Source organism: Rhinopithecus roxellana, chromosome 6, assembly GCF_007565055.1.
Source record: "Rhinopithecus roxellana isolate Shanxi Qingling chromosome 6, ASM756505v1, whole genome shotgun sequence".
NCBI classification, from domain to species: Eukaryota; Metazoa; Chordata; class Mammalia; order Primates; family Cercopithecidae; genus Rhinopithecus; species Rhinopithecus roxellana.
This window is the reverse complement of record NC_044554.1, coordinates 45547009-45564665: the sequence shown is the minus strand read 5'-3', so window position 1 is coordinate 45564665 and position 17657 is coordinate 45547009. Positions and strand designations below refer to the sequence as shown.

The following is a 17657-nucleotide window of genomic DNA, read 5'->3' as shown; positions in this document are numbered from 1 at the left end:
GGAGGGGGAGGGGTATGCACATGTCTTTTGTGTCCCTGCCCCTTTGCACATGATGCCTGTATCCAGGCCCTTGGCCATGTGGGGCTATGGCCTTGAACACAGTCCAGTTTTGGTGGCCATTTACGGAGCCATTGCCTCTCTGGCCAACACCTACCACTGGGCAGTTGCCAAGCCCCGCCCCACACCACACCACCTGTGCTGCGAGCCTCTCCTGCACCCCAGTGGGGCTTTGGCTTACCAGGGGTCACCTGGAGCAAGCCCTGGGTCCCACCTGCATGCTGGCTGGGTGCTGGTTGGTTCCCTGCATCTCCCTCTCAGCGTGACCTTGGAATAAGTGTGCGAGGACCCCAGCTCCATGTACACGGCACTTGTCTCCCAAATTCCCACTCACGTAGGGCCCCTTCCCCAGGAAGCAGGAAGCATGGTGGGAAGCCCTGCCCGCGCTGCTCGGGCTGCCCTGGCCCTTGCACTAGGTCTGGGTCCTTGCTTCTGTTCTCTTGTTATGTCTTTGTCATACCTTGTCCCTTCCCTAAGGGAGCTCCTCCCTGAACGCCATCTTTATGGGGGCTGCACGTTGGCCTCTCCTCCCTGACTCAGCTTCCCCCTTTAGGCACCTTAGTCGCCTTGGGTGATATCTCAGGGTCCTCTAAGTTCCCGCCAGGTGTCACTTGCTGGTTTGTCTTGTGCACCTTCACCCCCATCCCCCTGGGGGGGGGAGGTCAGTGGTCCTTGGATCAGAACTGAGTGCAAAAATGTCCAGTCCCCAGCCCAATCGCAATTTTTTCAAGAAGCAAAGGGTACCTCCACCAGGAAGTCCACACATCCATGGTCAGAGCCTTCAGGTGGTCCCGTGATGGCATTTTTGGGCAATGGTGGTGAGGAGGGGCCCAGAGCACTGGGGCAGCCCGAGGGTGTCTTCCTGAGAGATGGCCTCTTCCTCCGAGGTCTCCTTCAGTGGCCACCTGACTGGGTTCCAGTGAGTATGGTCTGTGCACAGGGACTATCCCCTGAACCTACTTATTCCAAGTCACCTATCACCCCAAACCCTAAAGAAACTGAATCTCCAGCTCAGAAATAATCCAGCGTAGTGCTCAGTGACGGTGGCTCCTTGGGTTACTTGGAAGGGCACAAAACCACTCCTGGATGGGGAGGGGGTACACACAGGAAAGACACCTATAGGCCGAGGGGGGCGCCGCAGGAGCCGGCAGGGTGCGTGGAGGCCCCGCTCCGCCGCCCTCTAATCGCCAGCGCCACCACCGCTGCCAGAAGTCCGATCGCACTGGCCTCACACGGAGGCTTTCTCGGTTGCCCGGCAACGTGTCCGGACCGCAGTCAGCTGATCGGTAGAGACGCCCCCACGCTCCCTGCCCCTGTAAAGGCTCAGTCTTGGGGTCGAGGCCGCCTCTCTTGGACTTCCCTACTCAAATTCCAGCGCCCGGGCGACGTGAGGATTCGTCTCGTGGGGTGGGGGTTCCGGAGCGGTCGGCTGAGGGAGGTAGTGGGGAGCCCAGGCCACGGGCAGCAGCCACCGGGACACTCGCTGTGCGCAGAGCCCTTGCCCCAAACTTCCAGTCAGGAGCCCAGGAGAGACGGTGGACATCAAGACGCTGGACTCCCTGCCCGAGTTCACCAACTCACCCCCATCCCTGCTGGCCTCTCCCCGTGCTCAGGACACGAGACCCAGCCATCTCTGCCTCTCCTGCAGACTTTATTGCCTTTGGCCCCCGAATGAAGCCCACGGGCGGCGGCCTCGGGGAGAGCCGGGAATGGCCGCCGTGCCCCTCAGCCAGCCGCTACCCTGGGCCTGCCCTGCACGCGTGAGACTCTGCCGCCACCTGCGCGCAGACCCGCCACGTCCCGAGTCTTCTGAGAGCGAGCACAAGTTTCGCACGGGCCGAGCGCGGCCCCAGCTCAGCCTGAGCCTGGCGGGCGCGTGCACCATCAACAAGCGCGCAGACGCGCCAGCACCACCTGATCGTCCTCTACACCCACGACAACAGCCTGCGCGTGGCGGCGGCAGGCGAGGCGGAGCAGCAGGCGTGATACAACGCCCTGCTCGAGGCGCGCGGTGACGCCCGAGCCCGGGGTTGCTGGGGCCCCCGGGGGCTTGTGGCTGTGGTTTCTCCGTGGCTCGCCCCTGCCCCAGGTCACCGAAAGTTCAAACATTAAAGGGTTTGCAGGTTTAGAGTTCTCCGGGCACAGGCCCGGCGCGGTAGCTCACGCCTGTAATCCCATTACTTTGGGAGGCCAATGTGGGCGGATCGCCTGAGGTCAGGATCGCCTGAGGTCAGGAGTTCGAGACCAGCCTGGCCAACATGGTGAAACCCCATCTCTACTAAAAATACAAAAATTAGCCGGGCGTGGTGGCACATGCCTGTAATCCCAGCTACTCAGGAGGCTGAGGTAGGAGAATCGCTTGAACCAGGGAATCGGAGGTTGCAGTGAGCCAAGATCAGCCACTGCACTCCTGGGTAACAGAGCTAGACTCCGTCTCAAAAAAAAAAAAAAAAAAGTTCTCCGGGCACAATGAGGCCCAGGCGCTCAGGGACCCTCCTATGAGCATCTTCAGACTCCCCATCCCTGAGACCCCGGCTTCTGTGGCCCAGTCAAGTGGCCTGAGCCATCAGGGGTGTCTCCGAGAGGGGATCGAGCAAGCAGCCTTCAAGACCTTGGCGAGGCTGGGGGCAGCAGCCTCCTACCCCAAGGGGCAGGGTCGGGGCTACATAACCAAGGGAGTGGGGAGTGACTACGAGCCCATGCGGACCATTCCTACAAGTCCAGGCTCAGGAGCCTGGACCCAGGTCAAGGAGCGCCCATCACGATGTGGGGGCTGGCTGGGGACGGGTAGGGGCTCAGCGCTGCTCCTGCCCCCTCGGAGCTGGCTGGGGAGGAAGTGTGCATCAAGTTATAGGCCCCAGAGCCTCCGAACACGCACTGCCAGGCCAGAGCCCCTGACAAGCTGCCTCAGCTATGTCGACCTGGTCCTGGTCCTTTCTCTGGGGGCACTTGATGATGTTCCCAGGGCCTGCACGCTCCGCCCGCATAGCTACAGGGGCATTGAGTTCTAGAACTCCCCGGAGGCGCCGGTGAGGAGACCTGAGACCCAGGCAGCTCTCTCCTGCTGACTGATTGGGGGGTGGCTGAGGGAGGGATAGGAGGAAGTGGTATTGTAATGCCCCCCACCCTGCCTCCTAACCCCCCACCACGGGAGGGGCTTTAAGACCCAGATGCCACCTCGGACAAGTGACCTGCAGGGCAACAAGCTGGGGTCTCTGCCCACTCTGTCCCTTCCAGCTGTGACACCTAAGTCTTGAGTAGGAGGTTCCCCAAGAAGTTGGGCTATTTTATGGGAGAAAATTCTAGAACCCATCCCCGCCCAAACCACTGAAACTACACACTTCTGGGCTTTCTCAGCTGAAGCCCTGATCCTCTGTTTCTCTGCAGAGCTCGTGCAAGAATCTCTAGAGTCTCAGGTCGGCTGTGGCGGGGCCACCTTTCCGCCAATGGTGACATTCATGTGGACCGGCACCCTCCCCCACACACCTGCAGTGCGTTCTGTCTCCTCTGAGCCAAACAACTACCCTACCCAGCCCAGAAATGAACTCCGGGAGCCCCAGCACAAGAGGTGTGGGAGCACCAGGGATCTTACCGCTAGTGCCCCCTAAAAGTGAGGTGCCCCTACTTACTCCCCCACCTGGCAGTTTATGGCTCCTTGCTTCCTATAAATTCAGCTCTGCACTGCCATGCAGACCACCCACTCACTCATTAAAAGGGCTCTGTCCGGTCAGCCCAGAAATGCCTTAGGTCATGGATACCCCCGTCCTCCACCTAACACAGCAAGGGGTGATCTGCAGTGGGACAGAAAGAGACCTCATTCCTGCCTCTATGCCCTACTCTGCTCCCAGCCACATGGAGCCTGTTTTGCAAACCAACACTGCTTTATTGTCAACACAACCAGCCCACTCTGCCCCGAGAAGGCTATGGACAGTGGGTGTCTGGGGTCTGTGGGAGAGAGAGGTCAGCACCCTGAGAACTGCTGGGGCTACCACAGGGGCTTGGTGGGTCAGAGGTAGGGTCTGGGGGGCCAGCAGGGGGCGTGGCAGCCACAGAGGAGCTGGGCCTGGGTTCCCCCTGGCTCATCTGCAGTAGGCCAGTGAGAGCGATCAGCTCCGGCCCACTGAGCCAGGCGGTGGAGGGGCCCCGGGAGGGTGACAGGCGGGGGAGGACCCAGGCAGACATAATGGGGGGCGGCGGCAGCAGTTTCAGGGAGCCCATCACCTGAGGAGAGAGAATGGGACATGTTTCCTGCCAGGCACGCCTAGAGGCTGGGGTAAGGCCAGGGAGGGGGAAGAGCTCTCACCTGCTGGGGGGCCTTGGACAGGTACAGGGGGACACGCTGCCCCCGGGGCAGCAGAGGGTCCAAGAGGAAGACATCTTCACAGCACATCACCGGGAACCCTAGAAGGAAACACCACTAGCGTGGCAGGCTGTGGGCTCCCACCCCTGGGCACTGGTTCTGGGAGGAGTTGGGGCAGCCTTGTACCCCCAGAGGACCAAGGGAGGTACCTGCATCTGGGTGCGCCTGCTGTCCATTCCAATGCCCTGTGGCAGGGGCCACGGGCCTGAGACCCCTGCCCGAGGCTGCCTCATACAGCGGCCAGAACGAGGGGTGACACAACGTCCGGCCTGAGAACGAGGCTCCTGAGCTACAGTTGGCCCCCTAGGGTGAGGAGGACAGACCACTGGAGCCTCAGGCCACCGTGCAGCTCCCTGAACACCCCAGCCAGCCCCACAGGTTTGCCCTCAACTCACCCATACCGGCTGAAGGCCCGCTTTCGCTTCGTACTTGGGGTCCCAGGGCGCTAGTGGAGTCATCCTCGAGGGGTCCACCTCCCAGGCCACCTGGGGGGAACGGGGAGCTGGGGGGACACTTGGGGATTAAAACAGGCTCAGAGTCAGAGAGGCTCTTGGGGGCAGTAGAGGCAGCAGGACTCGTCCTACCTGGGGCTCTGGGGGGTTGCTCAGTGGCTGGGCCTGGCGGGTGGTGGCGCAGCGGCAGCTGCTCTCTCCAGGTCCAGGAAGGGCTACGGGATGGGGGCCGTGGCCTGGAGGGGCAGGGACTGAGGCTGCAGTCACACCGCCCCCACGCACCTTCCCCTGGAGCCCAAGGGTGCCTGGTGCAAGGGAGGCCGAGGGACCCAAACTCCGGCAAGGACAATGGAGAAACCTCCGCAGAGCGCGTGGTGAAGGCATGGAGGTCCCCAGTCGTTGTCCCCCCGCGGCTCCGGCCGAGCCCCTCACCTGTCCCATGGGGATGTCCCCAGATCCCTGGGGGCGTCCGCTCCGGAGCTCCAGGGCTGGCCCTGGTCCTTGCCCGCCGCAAGGCCTGGTCCCTCGGGCGCCTCCTCCGGGCCCGCGCCCCACCGTGGCGGCGACCAGGGCAACATTCCGCGTTCCCGAGCGCAGGGCTACAACCGCAGTGTCCCCGCCGCCCAGCCCGGCCCGCTCAGCCTCCCTCTGCCGCGCGGCGCGAACCAGCCCTCCTGGCGAACCCACCCTAGAGGCCTCGCGGCGACGCCGGCGCCCTGTGCGTCTCCCGGCCACGTGGCGCGTGCCCCCGCGGGGCTCCCGCGGGCGCCCCCTGGCGACCGGGCGGTGAATTCCGGACAAAGAGGCCCCCCCACAATCCCGCGACGCGCGTGCTCTCAGACACAGTTACACCTGAGGGCCACCCAGAGGGCTTCTGGCTTCTGTTTATTGCAGCTGACACGACACCTGCGACACCCGTGGTCCTTCCACCCAGACCCTCGGTCCCAGAGGCAGCCAGGCCTGCAGGCCAAGGGGGCCCAGACCCAGGCCGCCCTCACCGAGTGCTTTGTCTCAGAGCGTGGAGCCCAGGCGCGTCTTCTGCTCCCGGGGTCCCAGGCGGGGTGGGCCCTGCCCCCACCTTCACCCCTAAGGCCGGTCCAGCAGGGCGTGGACGACAGCAGCGATGTAGGGGAGGCCCCTTCCCGGGGCCCCCTCCTCTTCCAGGATGTGGTGGGACTGGCACAGTGACTCCTGGGGGAAGGGGCCGGGTTAGCTTCCCCAGGGGGCCCCCCCGTGGCTTCCGGCCTGTGGCAGGGGGTCGGGGGCAGACCCGAGCATCACCATGCGCTCAGGGCTCCGTGACAAATGAGACGCAAAAAAGCTGTCAGCGATAACAGAAGGGAGATGACACGGGGGGAGGCGGAGGCTCCGGGAGCAAGAGAGGCTGGCATCTCAGAAGGGAGATGCTGGTGGGCACAGAGCCATGGCCACAGCCACTGCCACGCGGAACAGACGCGCACACACATACACACACAGGCAAGGCGGTCACAGTCTGTACAGTTTATACACAGAGACAGGGACCCGGCCTGGGCCCCACACCTCTACAAATATAGATCCTCTCTACAAAATAGAGATAATTTAGCCCCCGCATAGCAGCCGTTCGGGGGGAAGGGGAGGGCACAGGAGGAAGGGGGAGACTCTAGCTCCTGCCACACCTCACGGGGCACAGAGAGCAGGGACAGGGCCGGCAGGGACATGAAGGCACCGTCAGCACTGAGAGGTGGGGACTCATGGGGCTACCGGAGGGAGGCCAGAGGCTGGGGGCCCAGGGTCTGGGGGCACCAGAGTGGGGCCTCTGAGGTCAGTGTCTGTGAAGGGGGTGCACTAGTGTCTTTGGTCAGGGCTGAAGGCACCGCAGGTGGGGTCGGGTAGAGCAGGGGCCTTATAAATAGAAGGGGGAAGGGAAAGGGGCAAGGGAGGGCTGATTTTGGGTCCTAGGAACCCAGGAGCCGAGTGTAGGAGACATAGAGCAGCAGCATGAGAACCACGTAGAAGATGACGAAGCCGCCCAGACCAGAGGGGGGCCAGAGGGGCGGTAGGGCCTTGCCCCCCACCCGCTTCACGGCCTCCAGCACGGTCCGCAGCCCCCGGGCAGTGCCCTGGAGGAGATCCGAGGGCGAGCACAGGTCAGCCTGGGGGAGAGGAGAGCAGGTGGACAAGGACAAGGGACAGATGTCAGCAGCAGGACAGTCCCTCCCACCCCTGCCCTCACGTGCTGGGGCCAGAACCATGCCCACATGCCGACATGCCGGGCAGGGGGAGTGCAGGGCAGCGGGAGTGCAGGACAGGCAACATGCAGGACAGGCAACATGCAGGGCAGGGGGTGTGCAAAGCAGGTGACATGCAGGACAAGATGGGGCCTGCAGGGCAGGGGACGTGTAGGACAGGTGACATGCAGGGCAGGGGGCATGCAGGGCAGGGGGCATGCCGGGCAGGGCAGGGGCAGCCTGTGCCTCCATCTGAGAGCAGACACCCGCTGCGAATGGAAGCCCGCCATCCATGCCACACGCTTGGCTGAGCCCGGCATGCCACCACTCTTTAGAAAGCGGCCCCTATACCTCAGGCACTCCCATTTTTCGACAGGCTTCTAGGAAACTCTCCACATTCTTCCGAGCCTTGAGGGCACTGAGTTTTGGCTGGGGTGGGTGAAAGAAGAAAACGTGGTAAGGGAGAGGCCACAGGTGCCCCAGCCCATCCCCTACCTCTTCCCCTGCCCCAACTGACCACAGCAGGAGAGGGCACATGGATGAAGGGCACGGAGCGCGGTCGTAGCTGGTTGGCCAGTTGGCACAGGATGACCCCGCTGGCCAGAGCCTCGGCCAGGTCCTCGGGCAGGGGCCGCTGCAGCCGGGACTCAAGGACCTGGGAGTGTAGACCGCATAGAGCAGGGGTCAGGGAAGGAGAGGTATCTGGGAGACAGGGAGAGTGGGGGGCTCAGGGCCAGCAGGGAACTTGTGCCTGTCCCCTTCTGTCCTCAGGGGAGGTGCCAGAGTGGGCACGGAGTATGTGGAGGGACGCTGGTCCCAAGGACAGCAACCCAAGGAGGTGCCCGGCCCAGGTCCCTGCCCACACAGCTCCCAGCTCTGCTCACCTGGCGCAGCTGAGTCATTAAGTCCTTCTCATCTGGAACCTGGGGGGACCGCCGAGGTCTCAGGACAGAGTCTGGTGAGGAAGGGCCTAGGAGAAAAAGGGGGGCATGGGGCCGCCTCCACTGCTCACCACTGACTCTGTAGCTGGGTCCCGGTGGCCTGGCACCCACACCTCCTGCCTCTCTGCTTGTGGGATTTTCTTTTTCTTTTTCATGGAGATGGGGTCTCGCTATGTTGCCCAGGCTGGTCTTGAATTCCTGGGCTCAAGAGATCCTCCCACCTTGGCCTCCTAAAGTGCTGCGATTACAGGTGTGAGCCACCACACCCGGCTTGCTTGTGGGATTTTCAACACAAAGGTACAACAGACCCAGAGGGCTCCCAGGGCAGAAGGGTGATGTAGCAGTTGCTGCTGGCAAGCACTGGGTCACCACTGGGGAGGGCGGGACACCCACCTGAGCCACTCTGAGAGGAGGAACGGAAGAGGAAGCTGTTTGGTCTCTGAATGGAGCCAAGTGGCCTCGGAGCAGGTGCTGTTGCTGGGGCCAGAACCAGGGACATAGCGACAGGGACAGGTGAGACAGGCATCCTCTCTGTGTCCCTCTCTCCCAACCAGCCCTCACCAACACAGGCCCCATCCTCCTCCCAAAGTCCCTGTCCCACCTGGTCCAGCTATGGGAAGGGGCTCTTGGGAGGCGGGGGCAGGGGCGGGGGCTCCCTGCCCCGCTGTACCTCCCACTTGGGAGGCACTGGACTTAGGCGGGCCGCTGAGGAGAGACAAAAGGGAGTTAGAGGGATGGTCATGGGAAGAGGAGTGGGGACCGGATGCTGACAGGAAACCTACTTGTGTGTGGCTTGAGTAGACATGGCGGTGGCTCCTCCCGCAGCAGACCTGAGCCCTGCCTTCAAGAGGCTGGAACAAGGAGAGGTGGGGTCAGCTAGCCCCAAGGCAGAACAGCTTAGCGGGGCTCGGTGGCTCCATTTCCAGGGCTCAGTGTCCAGCAACAGCCCCGGGCGGCCCTGGGCCCCACCTATCCTTCCTGGGGGCCCCCCATGCCCCGCTCTGCTGCTGCTGCCGCCGTTCCCGCTCCTGCCACAGCTGCAAGGTGTCCGGGCGCCGCCGCTCCTCCCCTGCCGGCTCCTCCCGCCTGAGGGACCAAGACAGGGTGAGAGGGGCAGACCCTGCGGTCAGGGAAGGAGGGGGTTGGGGGGTGGGAGAATCAGGCAGTGGCATCAGTTTCAGGGCTTGGGATACCTGCTGCTTGGTGCCCTCTCCCTGTCCCCTGCCTCGGGGCTTAATTCGGGTGGTCGCTGCTCCTAAGGAGAGAACAGCAGAGCAGCTGAGAGCAGGCCTGTGCCCACGGCTGCCCTGTCCCCTCCTCTAGCTCCCCTCCCTTGGGAGAAGCACAGCTGGGCTCTCACCTCCACAGTGCCTCGCTCTTCATCCTCCCCCGGGACATGGCTGTCGATGAAGTCAATCTGCTCAGGGTCTCCGTCCGCTGGGGAGGCCAGCATGTCAGCAAGTGAGTGGGGACCCAGGCCCTGGTCCAGCCCAGCTCCCAGCCAGCCCTGCTACTCACCTGAGCCGTCCTCCCTGCGTTCTCTGGGTCCCCGGGGCTCCCGGGCCAGCTCTGAGATCCGGAATGACAGCTCTGAAAATTCATCTGTTGACTGTAAAGGCAGAGGCAGAGATGGGAGATGGCCTCTCTGCACATGGGGGCTCGGGGTCTGGGGGTTCCTGTGTGGGACTAAGCTCAGGGTCTTTGCTGAGCCAGCCCTTTCCGGGGATGCTGGGCAGAGGGAAGAGGACAGCTCCAGCCTCTGCCTGGTACCCTGCAATTTGGAGGTCCCCAGTTCAGAGGTCCTCTCCCAGGGCTGACACCCCCAATTTCCCATGGACAGGACACCCTTACCTCATTTCCAGACCACCTCTTGCTGCCACTATCAACGCTGTGGAAACCTGAGTCCAGCCCGCCATCATACCGATGTCCCGGAAACAGATCCTCTGCAGGGCTGGGGCCAGCCAGGGAGATCTGGTCAGCCTGATGCTGGACAGCCACCCCCCATCCTCCTGCCAGAAAGCAGGGGGTACCTGGGGCCAGGAAGGGGCATTCAGTATCCCAGGGCTTCCTTCCTCCCCACCTAGGACTTACCAGGGACTGAAACTCGGGGGCCGAGAAGGGGCCAGGTCCCCCAAGGCTGACCCACGCTGCCCAGCTTCTGTGGACAAGTACTTGCAGATGTGAAGTTTCCCCTTCAGGCAGACCTGTGTGCGGGGCAGCACATGCTGGGGAGTTGGCAGGGAGGGCAGCTCCCCGGATCCTGCTCGGCTGCCCAAGGGGACCAACCCCACTCCTGCCCAGCCACACCCCTGTCCCTGTGGCCCCCCAGGCCCCCGCCTCACCTGGGCAGGTGGGCTCTGCAGGGGGTTGCTGTCCAGCAGAATGACCTGCAGGTGCCTGAGGCGGCAGAAGGAGACCGGGATGCGGGAGACGCGGTTACAGGAGAAATCCAGGCGGACCAGAGGGAGGTCCCCCAGCTCTGGAGCGGGTGGGCAAGGGAAAAGTCAGGAGTGTGCTCAGGCCTGGGGCCTCACGCTCACTCCCTTGCCCTTGGCTCCGGCTGGCTAGTCACCCTGGGCCTAGCACAGCGTGTCCCCTGGGTGGCTCAAGTCATTCCCCGGAACAACCTCCCTGCTCCTCTTTCCACACGATTCTGGTCCACAGTCTAAGCGAGCTTCCCTGAGAGGGCCCATCCGGACATCGGCTTAGCCTCGCCGGGAAGGCCCATGTGGACGTCAGGTCCCGCCCAGCCCTGTCTGTCCCTCCTCGTCTCCTCGCCTGCCCACTCCACACTCGAACCCACCCTCCATTTTCAAATGATCAGCACAAGACACAAACCCTGCTCAAACACCTCCCGTGACATGCAGCCAGGGCTGCCAACATTGAGCGGGTTGTGCCTGCCCGGGAGTCCCCTCTCCCCAGCATGGGCCCAGCACTGCACCCTGCGTGAAGCGCTGCCTGCCCACAGGGAAAGATGCCTTTTGCTCATCTTAAAAAGGCACAGTCTGGATTCATGGTGGCCCTAGGCACAGAATAAAAACCACAGCTCCCGCCGGGCGCGGTGGCTCAAGCCTGTAATCCCAGCACTTTGGGAGGCCGAGACGGGTGGATCACAAGGTCAGGAGATCGAGACCATCCTGGCTAACCCGGTGAAACCCCGTCTCTACTGAAAAATACAAAAAACTAGCCGGGCGAGGTGGTGGGCGCCTGTAGTCCCAGCTACTCGGGAGGCTGAGGCAGGAGAATGGCGTAAACCCGGGAGGCGGAGCTTGCAGTGAGCGGAGATCCAGCCACTGCACTCCAGCCTGGGTGACAGAGCGAGACTCCGTCTCAAAAAAAAAAAAAAAACCCACAGCTCCCTAACCCAGCACGAGCAAGGCTTCCATGACCTGGCTCCACACACGTTTCCCACCTCACTGCCCACCCCTCTGGGCCCTCGGCTTCTGAGCCTTCCCAGGTGCTGTTTGCTCAGTTGGGAGAACTCCATTTTCCCCATCCACGCGTCTTTCAAGGTTCAGCTCAAGCGTCACCACCTCGGTGGATCTTTCCAGACATCCCAGATTCATGGAACTCAGTGCTCTTGCCTCTGTCCCTGGGGCATCTTGCTGGGATTTCTTTTTATGGCCCAGAGGGAGCCCTTCCTACCCCTTTTGACTGGGAAGGAAGAGGGCAGGTGCAGAAAGGGTCAAGGAGTGGGGAGACAGGGAAAGTGGATGACCACCTCACTCCCTCCTTGTTCTTCAAAACCAAGTTCACACTCGAGCACGGCACAGGCCTTCCTGCCACACCTGGCTCGCCTTCCTAACCCCATGCTTTGCACATGCTGGGTCCTCTGCCGGGATGCAGAAGGGTGGGGAATTCTCCTTCAGTGGCCGGCTCCCACTGCGCCTGCATCTCTGGTGAAGTCTTCCCCAGGCCCCCAAGCAGAGTCCAGTGCCACCTCCCTCTAGCCCCCGTCCGGGGAATCTGCCCACGAAACTTTCCTATGACTGTCTCTCCTCATGAAGCCATTAAATGCCTAAGAGATGGCCCCAGATCTTAGTCACATCACCCGCATCTACCTGGTCTCAACCTAAAACACAGGAATCATACACACACACACACACACACACAAACCACACACATACACATACACAGACACAACACACACACATACACAGAGACAAACACACACAGACACAAACAACACAGACACACAACACAGACACAAACACACACGCACAGACATAACACACAACACAAACACACACAACATACACACACACAACACACAGACACACACATACACATGCACACACACACAAAACATAAACAACACACACAACACACACAGACACAAACATATGCTGCTGCCTGCTGAAAAGGCATGCGTGCTTTGGAGTGGCATCACAGCAAGCTCGTTAAATTGGCCCCTTGGGCCCTGGCACTGGCCCCGGCATCTCCGGGCAGAGTGGCAGAGCATCCCCTGACTCAGGTGTTTGACAGCCCCTGCTGGGATGAGCAGGGCTGCTGGGTGACCTTGAAGGCCCCTTCTGACCTTGCCAGTCTACCTGGAGCTGATGCGCCCACCAGCTCCCCTTCTGTGCCTGTGTCCACATTTCTAACAGAGCTGCTCATCTGCACCCTGCCAGCCTCAGAGGGTTGCTAGGTCAAGATCAAATCAGACTGTTTATAGTTTGTTTTATATACTGCAAAAGCCTGGGCAATGAAAGTGTAATTCTCCTCTGAAGATTCCTGGCCTGTAACTTTTTCAAAGCACATACACTGTTATGGACTGAATGTGTCCCCCAAAAAATCCTCTGCTGAAATCCTAACCCCCAAAGTGATGGGATTAGGAAGCGAGGCCTTAGGGAAGGAATTGCGATCATGAGGGTGGAGCTCTCATCAGTGAGATTTGTGCTCCTTTATCAAAGAGGCCCCAGAAGGCTGTCTCTACTCTCTGCCATTGGGGAGTACCACGAGAAGCCGGCAGTCTGCAGCCAGGAAAAGCGCCCCGCCAGAAGCTGACCGTGGAAGCACCCAGATCCTGAACTTCAACTTCCAGAACTGTGAGAAATGAATGCCTGCCATGTATAGGCCACCTGGTCTGCAGTGTTTTCATTACCGCAGCCTGAGCCTACTGGGACTCACACACAAACACCTCCTCTCCAGTTCTTCATTCTCCTCACCTTCGGGCAGTGTACTGAGCTGGTTCCTCCGGACATTGAGGTCCCGCAGGGAAGAGAGGCCACACAGCTCCGTAGGCAGGGACTGGAGCTCGTTGCTGCTCACGTCCTGGTATCAGGAAGGCAGTGGGAAGGGGCCATGGGACCAGGCCCAGCAGAACCCACCCTCCTGTCTCTGTCTTTGCTCCAGGCCCTCCCCAACCTCCCCCTAGAAGGTCCCTGCTGCCTGGCTCAGGGGCCCCTTTCCTGGCCCTGTCCCCATCCTCACAAGCTGTCGCAGGCTTCCCAGGGTGCCGATGTCAGGGGGCAGGGCTCCCAGCTTGTTGTTGCTGACGATGAGGACCCTCAGGGGCAGCTGGCAGATGTAGGGTGGCAGCAATGACAGCTGGTTTCGGCTGTGGAAGGGAGAAAGGCAGCGGGCTGGCTCCCCAGGCATGGCATCCCAGCACTGCCATCCTCTCAGGGTCACTGAGAGGGTTACTCAGTAGTACTTGAGACTGAGAAGGACACGCTCCCATGCAACCCTGGCTCGGCCTCCCTACCTGAGGTTGAGGTAGGTGAGGGCTGTGAGATTCCCCAAGGCTGGGTTTAGGCATCTCAGGCAATTGTGGTAGAGGCTCAGGCCCTCCAGGGACACCAGCTGGCACGCCGCCTCGGGCACCTCGGGAAACCGGTTCCGGGACAGGTCTAGGGAAAGCAGATGTCAGGGGAGAGTTGTGGAAAGGCCCAGCCCCGGACAGGACCTTGAGTTCCCCCTATAGCCGGCTGCCCACTCCCTAACGTCCACACCTAAAGATTCAAGGCCATCAGTGTGGCCTCCGGGGAGAGATAACAAAGCCTTCTGCCAATGGGAGCACATTCCAGGCATGACCAGAATGGCAAAGGGAAGGCAAAGGCCTTCGCATCACCGGGCTGGAGAAGCCTCAGACTTGGGGGTTGGGGAATGCTGCAGTGTCAATGGAGGGCTATCCTGGAGAGCAGCTGGAGTCTCTAACTCCTGCGGTTCCTGTTGGGAGATGCCAGGTGAGGTGAACAGAAGGTCAGAGGCGGGGTCGGTGCTCATGGGAAAACAGTAAAGTGAGGGGCTGGGGGGGCTCCCGGAAGGAATATGGGAAACCCCTGGGGCAACCTGCAAGAAGAGCCCATTCCTCCTCAGAGCCCTTCTTCCCTACTCCAGTGTGTTTTCAACAGGGGAGAAACCCCAGGTCACTCTATCTTGGTTCTAGAGATTAAGTCCCCGACACCGAACGAGTTTTTCGCCAGCCCCAAGGACCAGCAAGCCAGGTCCAAAGAACTACAAAGTTACCGATTCCCAAGGGCTGGGAGGGAAGGGCAAGAAGACCTGGCTGGAGATGGGAGCTGGAGTTCCCAGGTCCCTCCCATCTGGGCTCCCCTGGCCCAGGGCAGGCATCCTTACTACCGTCTGCCAGCCCTAGCAGCCCCGTTCTGCTTCGTCTCTTACTGACACAGACTTCAAGAGATCAGCAACTGTGTGAGCATCTCAGGCATGGCGAGGGTGGAGAGTGTGGGAGGGAGCTGGGGTCTACTATCGCCCTCTTATCTGGAGCACCGCCTTGCTATGCGGAGGCTGGCAGTCTTGGGATTCCCTCTAGCATGGAGCCACTAACGGCTTAGACCTGGAGAAGCCTGCCTTTCTGTTTCCTCAGCCCAGCCTGTCCTGGGAGGGGCTCAGGGCCCTCGAGGGGGAGTCCCAGGCCACAGACCTGGTGAGCTTCTCCGAGGGCCCTTCTCAGGGAGGGGCAGGCAGCAAAAGCAAGCAGAGCAGAGGAGAAGCAGGGTATATCCCCCAAGGAAATGAGTCTTGTGACAGGAAATGAAGTAGAAACAATTTGTCAGGTTCTGTCCCTGGTAGGCCCCGTGTTTACCATGGTGGATGACAGCCTGATGCCCCAGGACCCCTCTCTCTTCCTCTCTGCCCAGCCCTGGTACACAGACAGAAGCCCTGGCCTGGGAGATAACTGTTCTGGAGAGGGTGGGGGGACGGCATCTGCCTCTCCCAGCCTCGCCTCCACCTGCCCGCTTTCTTTCTCTGCGTCGGCAAATGTGTTTGTGTGTGTGCATGTGGACGAAGGGGGTGGAGACCGAGTTCTCAGAGTTCTGATGGGGTAGGCGGTGGCGGGGACAAAAGCTAGGAGCGGAAGGGAGTTCAGGCAGGAGGCAGGGCACAGGGGGCACAGGATGTGGTCTGGGAGAGAATGAGCTGCACTTCTCTTTTGCAAGATGGCCCCTCCCCGCCACCTCAGGATTCTTCCTACTATCACCCCAGGGAGCCTAGTCCAAGGGAGATCAGGGACCCAAGACATAGGGACAACACAAGGAAGACACTCAGAAAGAGATGGCAGACGAGAGGGAAAGGCTCAAGGCAGTCTGGGCAGCAAGGCACTGATGCTTTTCGTCTGCTTGGAGGGCGAGGAGAGATGGAGGGCAGGGTATGGGCAACTCTTATGTTTTTGTCACTTCCCCTTTCTGCCCCAGCCTGTAAGCACCCTGCTTGGGGAGAGGGGACAGAGGAGAGTTCTGGACAAGAGGGACCCCACTTGGCCTAGAACCTGGGCCCTGGAAGGACTGAGGATTCCTGTGTGGAGAGTGGGGCAGAGGAGGGTTCTCAGGAAACTGGGATTTCCCCCCCAAGCTCACAGGAGCGTGGCTGCACCCTGAGCCGGAATGCTGGGGGAGGAGGGGGCAGGGGGTGGGAGCTGGGAGGAGCCGGGGAGCTCCGGGTAGTTTTCCCCAAGAGTCCACACAGGCAGAGACAGCCTACGGAAGTAAAGAATAACATTTGGTCTTTGTCAAAAAACAACCAAGGGGGAGGGGAAGAGAACAGACAGTGAGTGTCACACAGCTGCTGAGGTCAATCTGGAGCGTGGGGTTAGGTGGGGGTGGGAGGGAACCGGGCTGTAAGGGGCAGGAATGGCTCCTGGAGCTCGCTCATCATTCCTGATCTCACGTGTTGCAGAGCAGGCGAGATCAGTGGGGAGGTTTCGACTGGTTCTCCCCAGAAGAGGGGAGAGGGCGTGTGCCAGTGCTGGCCTGAGTATTCCCAAGCGAGCGGGCACCTGCTTAGGGAGAAATACACACTTTCCTCCAGCTCCGGTCCCCCACCCTGCCGATGAGAGGAGGAGGCCTGGGCTGGGGTGAGGCTTCGGGAATGCAGTCCTCCCTGATCCTGATCCCCACCCCCAGCTGCCAGCCCAAGGTCATGGGCTGCCTCCTGAGTAGCTGAGGCCTGACTCACCTGTCACAGTTAAGTCCCCCACCCCCTACTGTCCACAGACACCAGGGTGGAGGGTGCATGGTTGGACAGATCCTGCAGACTGAGGCGTGGAAGGACAGTCTCTAGCTGGCCAGCACTCCCAGCTAGGAGATAAGATTTCCTTCCCTCCAGCAACGGCCTCAAGTCCCTCCCCGGGAGAAAGCAGAAACTGAAATGGGAATTCTAGGATCCCTATGAGGTCACAGGCTCCACAGTGACCTCACAGGCTTAGGAAGGAGAAGGAGGAGTCTCGGATAAGGGGGTTGGGGATAATAGGCGGAAGAGCTCAGGGAGAAAAGAGTGAGGGGAGGTAGAGATTTGCTTCTTTCCCACAGGCTTTCCTATAGGCTGCGTGGACAGTGGAGAGGGCCAGGACTTCAGGGGGCGGGGTTGCGGCACAGAAAGCAGAAACCTCGGGCGTAGGGACCAGTCACGGGAAGGGGGTGCCTGGGGCTCGGATCTCGGTGGGAAGGGGATTAAGCGGTGTAGACGAAGAGATGGGAGAGAAAGCAGTTATTAGAGGAGCTCGTGGGGACTGCTTCATAGACCGACTGGAGCTGAGGTTAAGAGGTCATGTAAATGAGACAACCAGGTGAGGGGCGGGACCATCCTACAGGTGCGCAGCTATGCAAATAAAGAGAAAGGAGGAATCTCTCTCAACGCTCGGAGGCGCCGGGCGTTCTGTGCAAACGAGAAGCACGTTCATTGTCCTGGGCTTTCTCAAAGATGGGAAGGGGTGGCTGCAGGTTTACGGCAATCAGGAGGGGCAGCAACCCTGGCCGCCAGGTGAAAGGGCGGGCCCGACCCCCTGATTGGGCGGGGCCCGGGGTGGGGCTATGCAAATGAGGCCCCCGGTCGGGCCCGGGGCCCGGCTGCACTCACCAGCCTGGGTGATGTCTGACAGGTCGTAGCTACGGGCCGCGCCCCGGGGGAAGTGCTTCAAGCGTCGGTTAGACAGGTTCAGGGTCCCGGTGGCCACGGCCTCCTCTAGGGCCCGCTCTGCACTGCGGCTCCCTGGCAGACCCGGAGACCCGGGCACGGAGGTTGTGGCTGCCGCCTCCTCACCCCTAGCGGCGAGTGGAGCCGCTACGGCCGCCGCCATCCGCTCCCGGCGGCTCCAGCTGCCTGACTGACGGGACCCGCCGTCCCTCCTTCCCCCTCCCCCTCCTTGGAGCCGCCGTAGTTGCCTCAAGTGGGAGGG

General features: G+C 61.3%; 3 protein-coding genes across 3 annotated transcripts; all 3 read right to left on the bottom strand.

Moving 5' to 3' along the window:
• Window positions 1–3919: 3919 nt before the first annotated feature.
• Window positions 3920–5595, bottom strand: SAP25 (Sin3A associated protein 25). The gene is made up of 6 exons (XM_010377718.2): window positions 5302–5595; window positions 5002–5105; window positions 4813–4919; window positions 4567–4720; window positions 4361–4458; window positions 3920–4278 (listed from the first exon to the last, which is right to left on the bottom strand). The coding sequence occupies exons 1-6, from the start codon at window positions 5445–5447 to the stop codon at window positions 3979–3981; spliced, it is 909 nt and encodes a 302-aa protein (XP_010376020.1). The 5' UTR covers window positions 5448–5595; the 3' UTR covers window positions 3920–3978.
• A 128-nt stretch (window positions 5596–5723) lies between these two features.
• On the bottom strand, window positions 5724–6354 carry LOC115898247 (zinc finger protein 469). The gene is given in 5 exon segments (XM_030932273.1): window positions 5724–5874; window positions 5876–5939; window positions 5941–6101; window positions 6103–6227; window positions 6230–6354. Coding segments are annotated over 5 exon segments (576 nt in total). The 5' UTR covers window positions 6336–6354; the 3' UTR covers window positions 5724–5754.
• LRCH4 (leucine rich repeats and calponin homology domain containing 4) lies at window positions 5736–17640 on the bottom strand. The gene is made up of 18 exons (XM_010377716.2): window positions 17339–17640; window positions 13725–13869; window positions 13451–13577; window positions 13186–13291; window positions 10360–10496; window positions 10109–10221; window positions 9869–9968; window positions 9536–9626; window positions 9378–9454; window positions 9211–9272; window positions 8987–9103; window positions 8800–8868; window positions 8619–8722; window positions 8411–8494; window positions 7961–8046; window positions 7594–7731; window positions 7428–7505; window positions 5736–7001 (listed from the first exon to the last, which is right to left on the bottom strand). Exons 1-18 carry the CDS (start codon window positions 17556–17558, stop codon window positions 6804–6806), a joined length of 2052 nt encoding a protein of 683 aa, XP_010376018.2. The 5' UTR covers window positions 17559–17640; the 3' UTR covers window positions 5736–6803.
• Window positions 17641–17657: the final 17 nt, after the last annotated feature.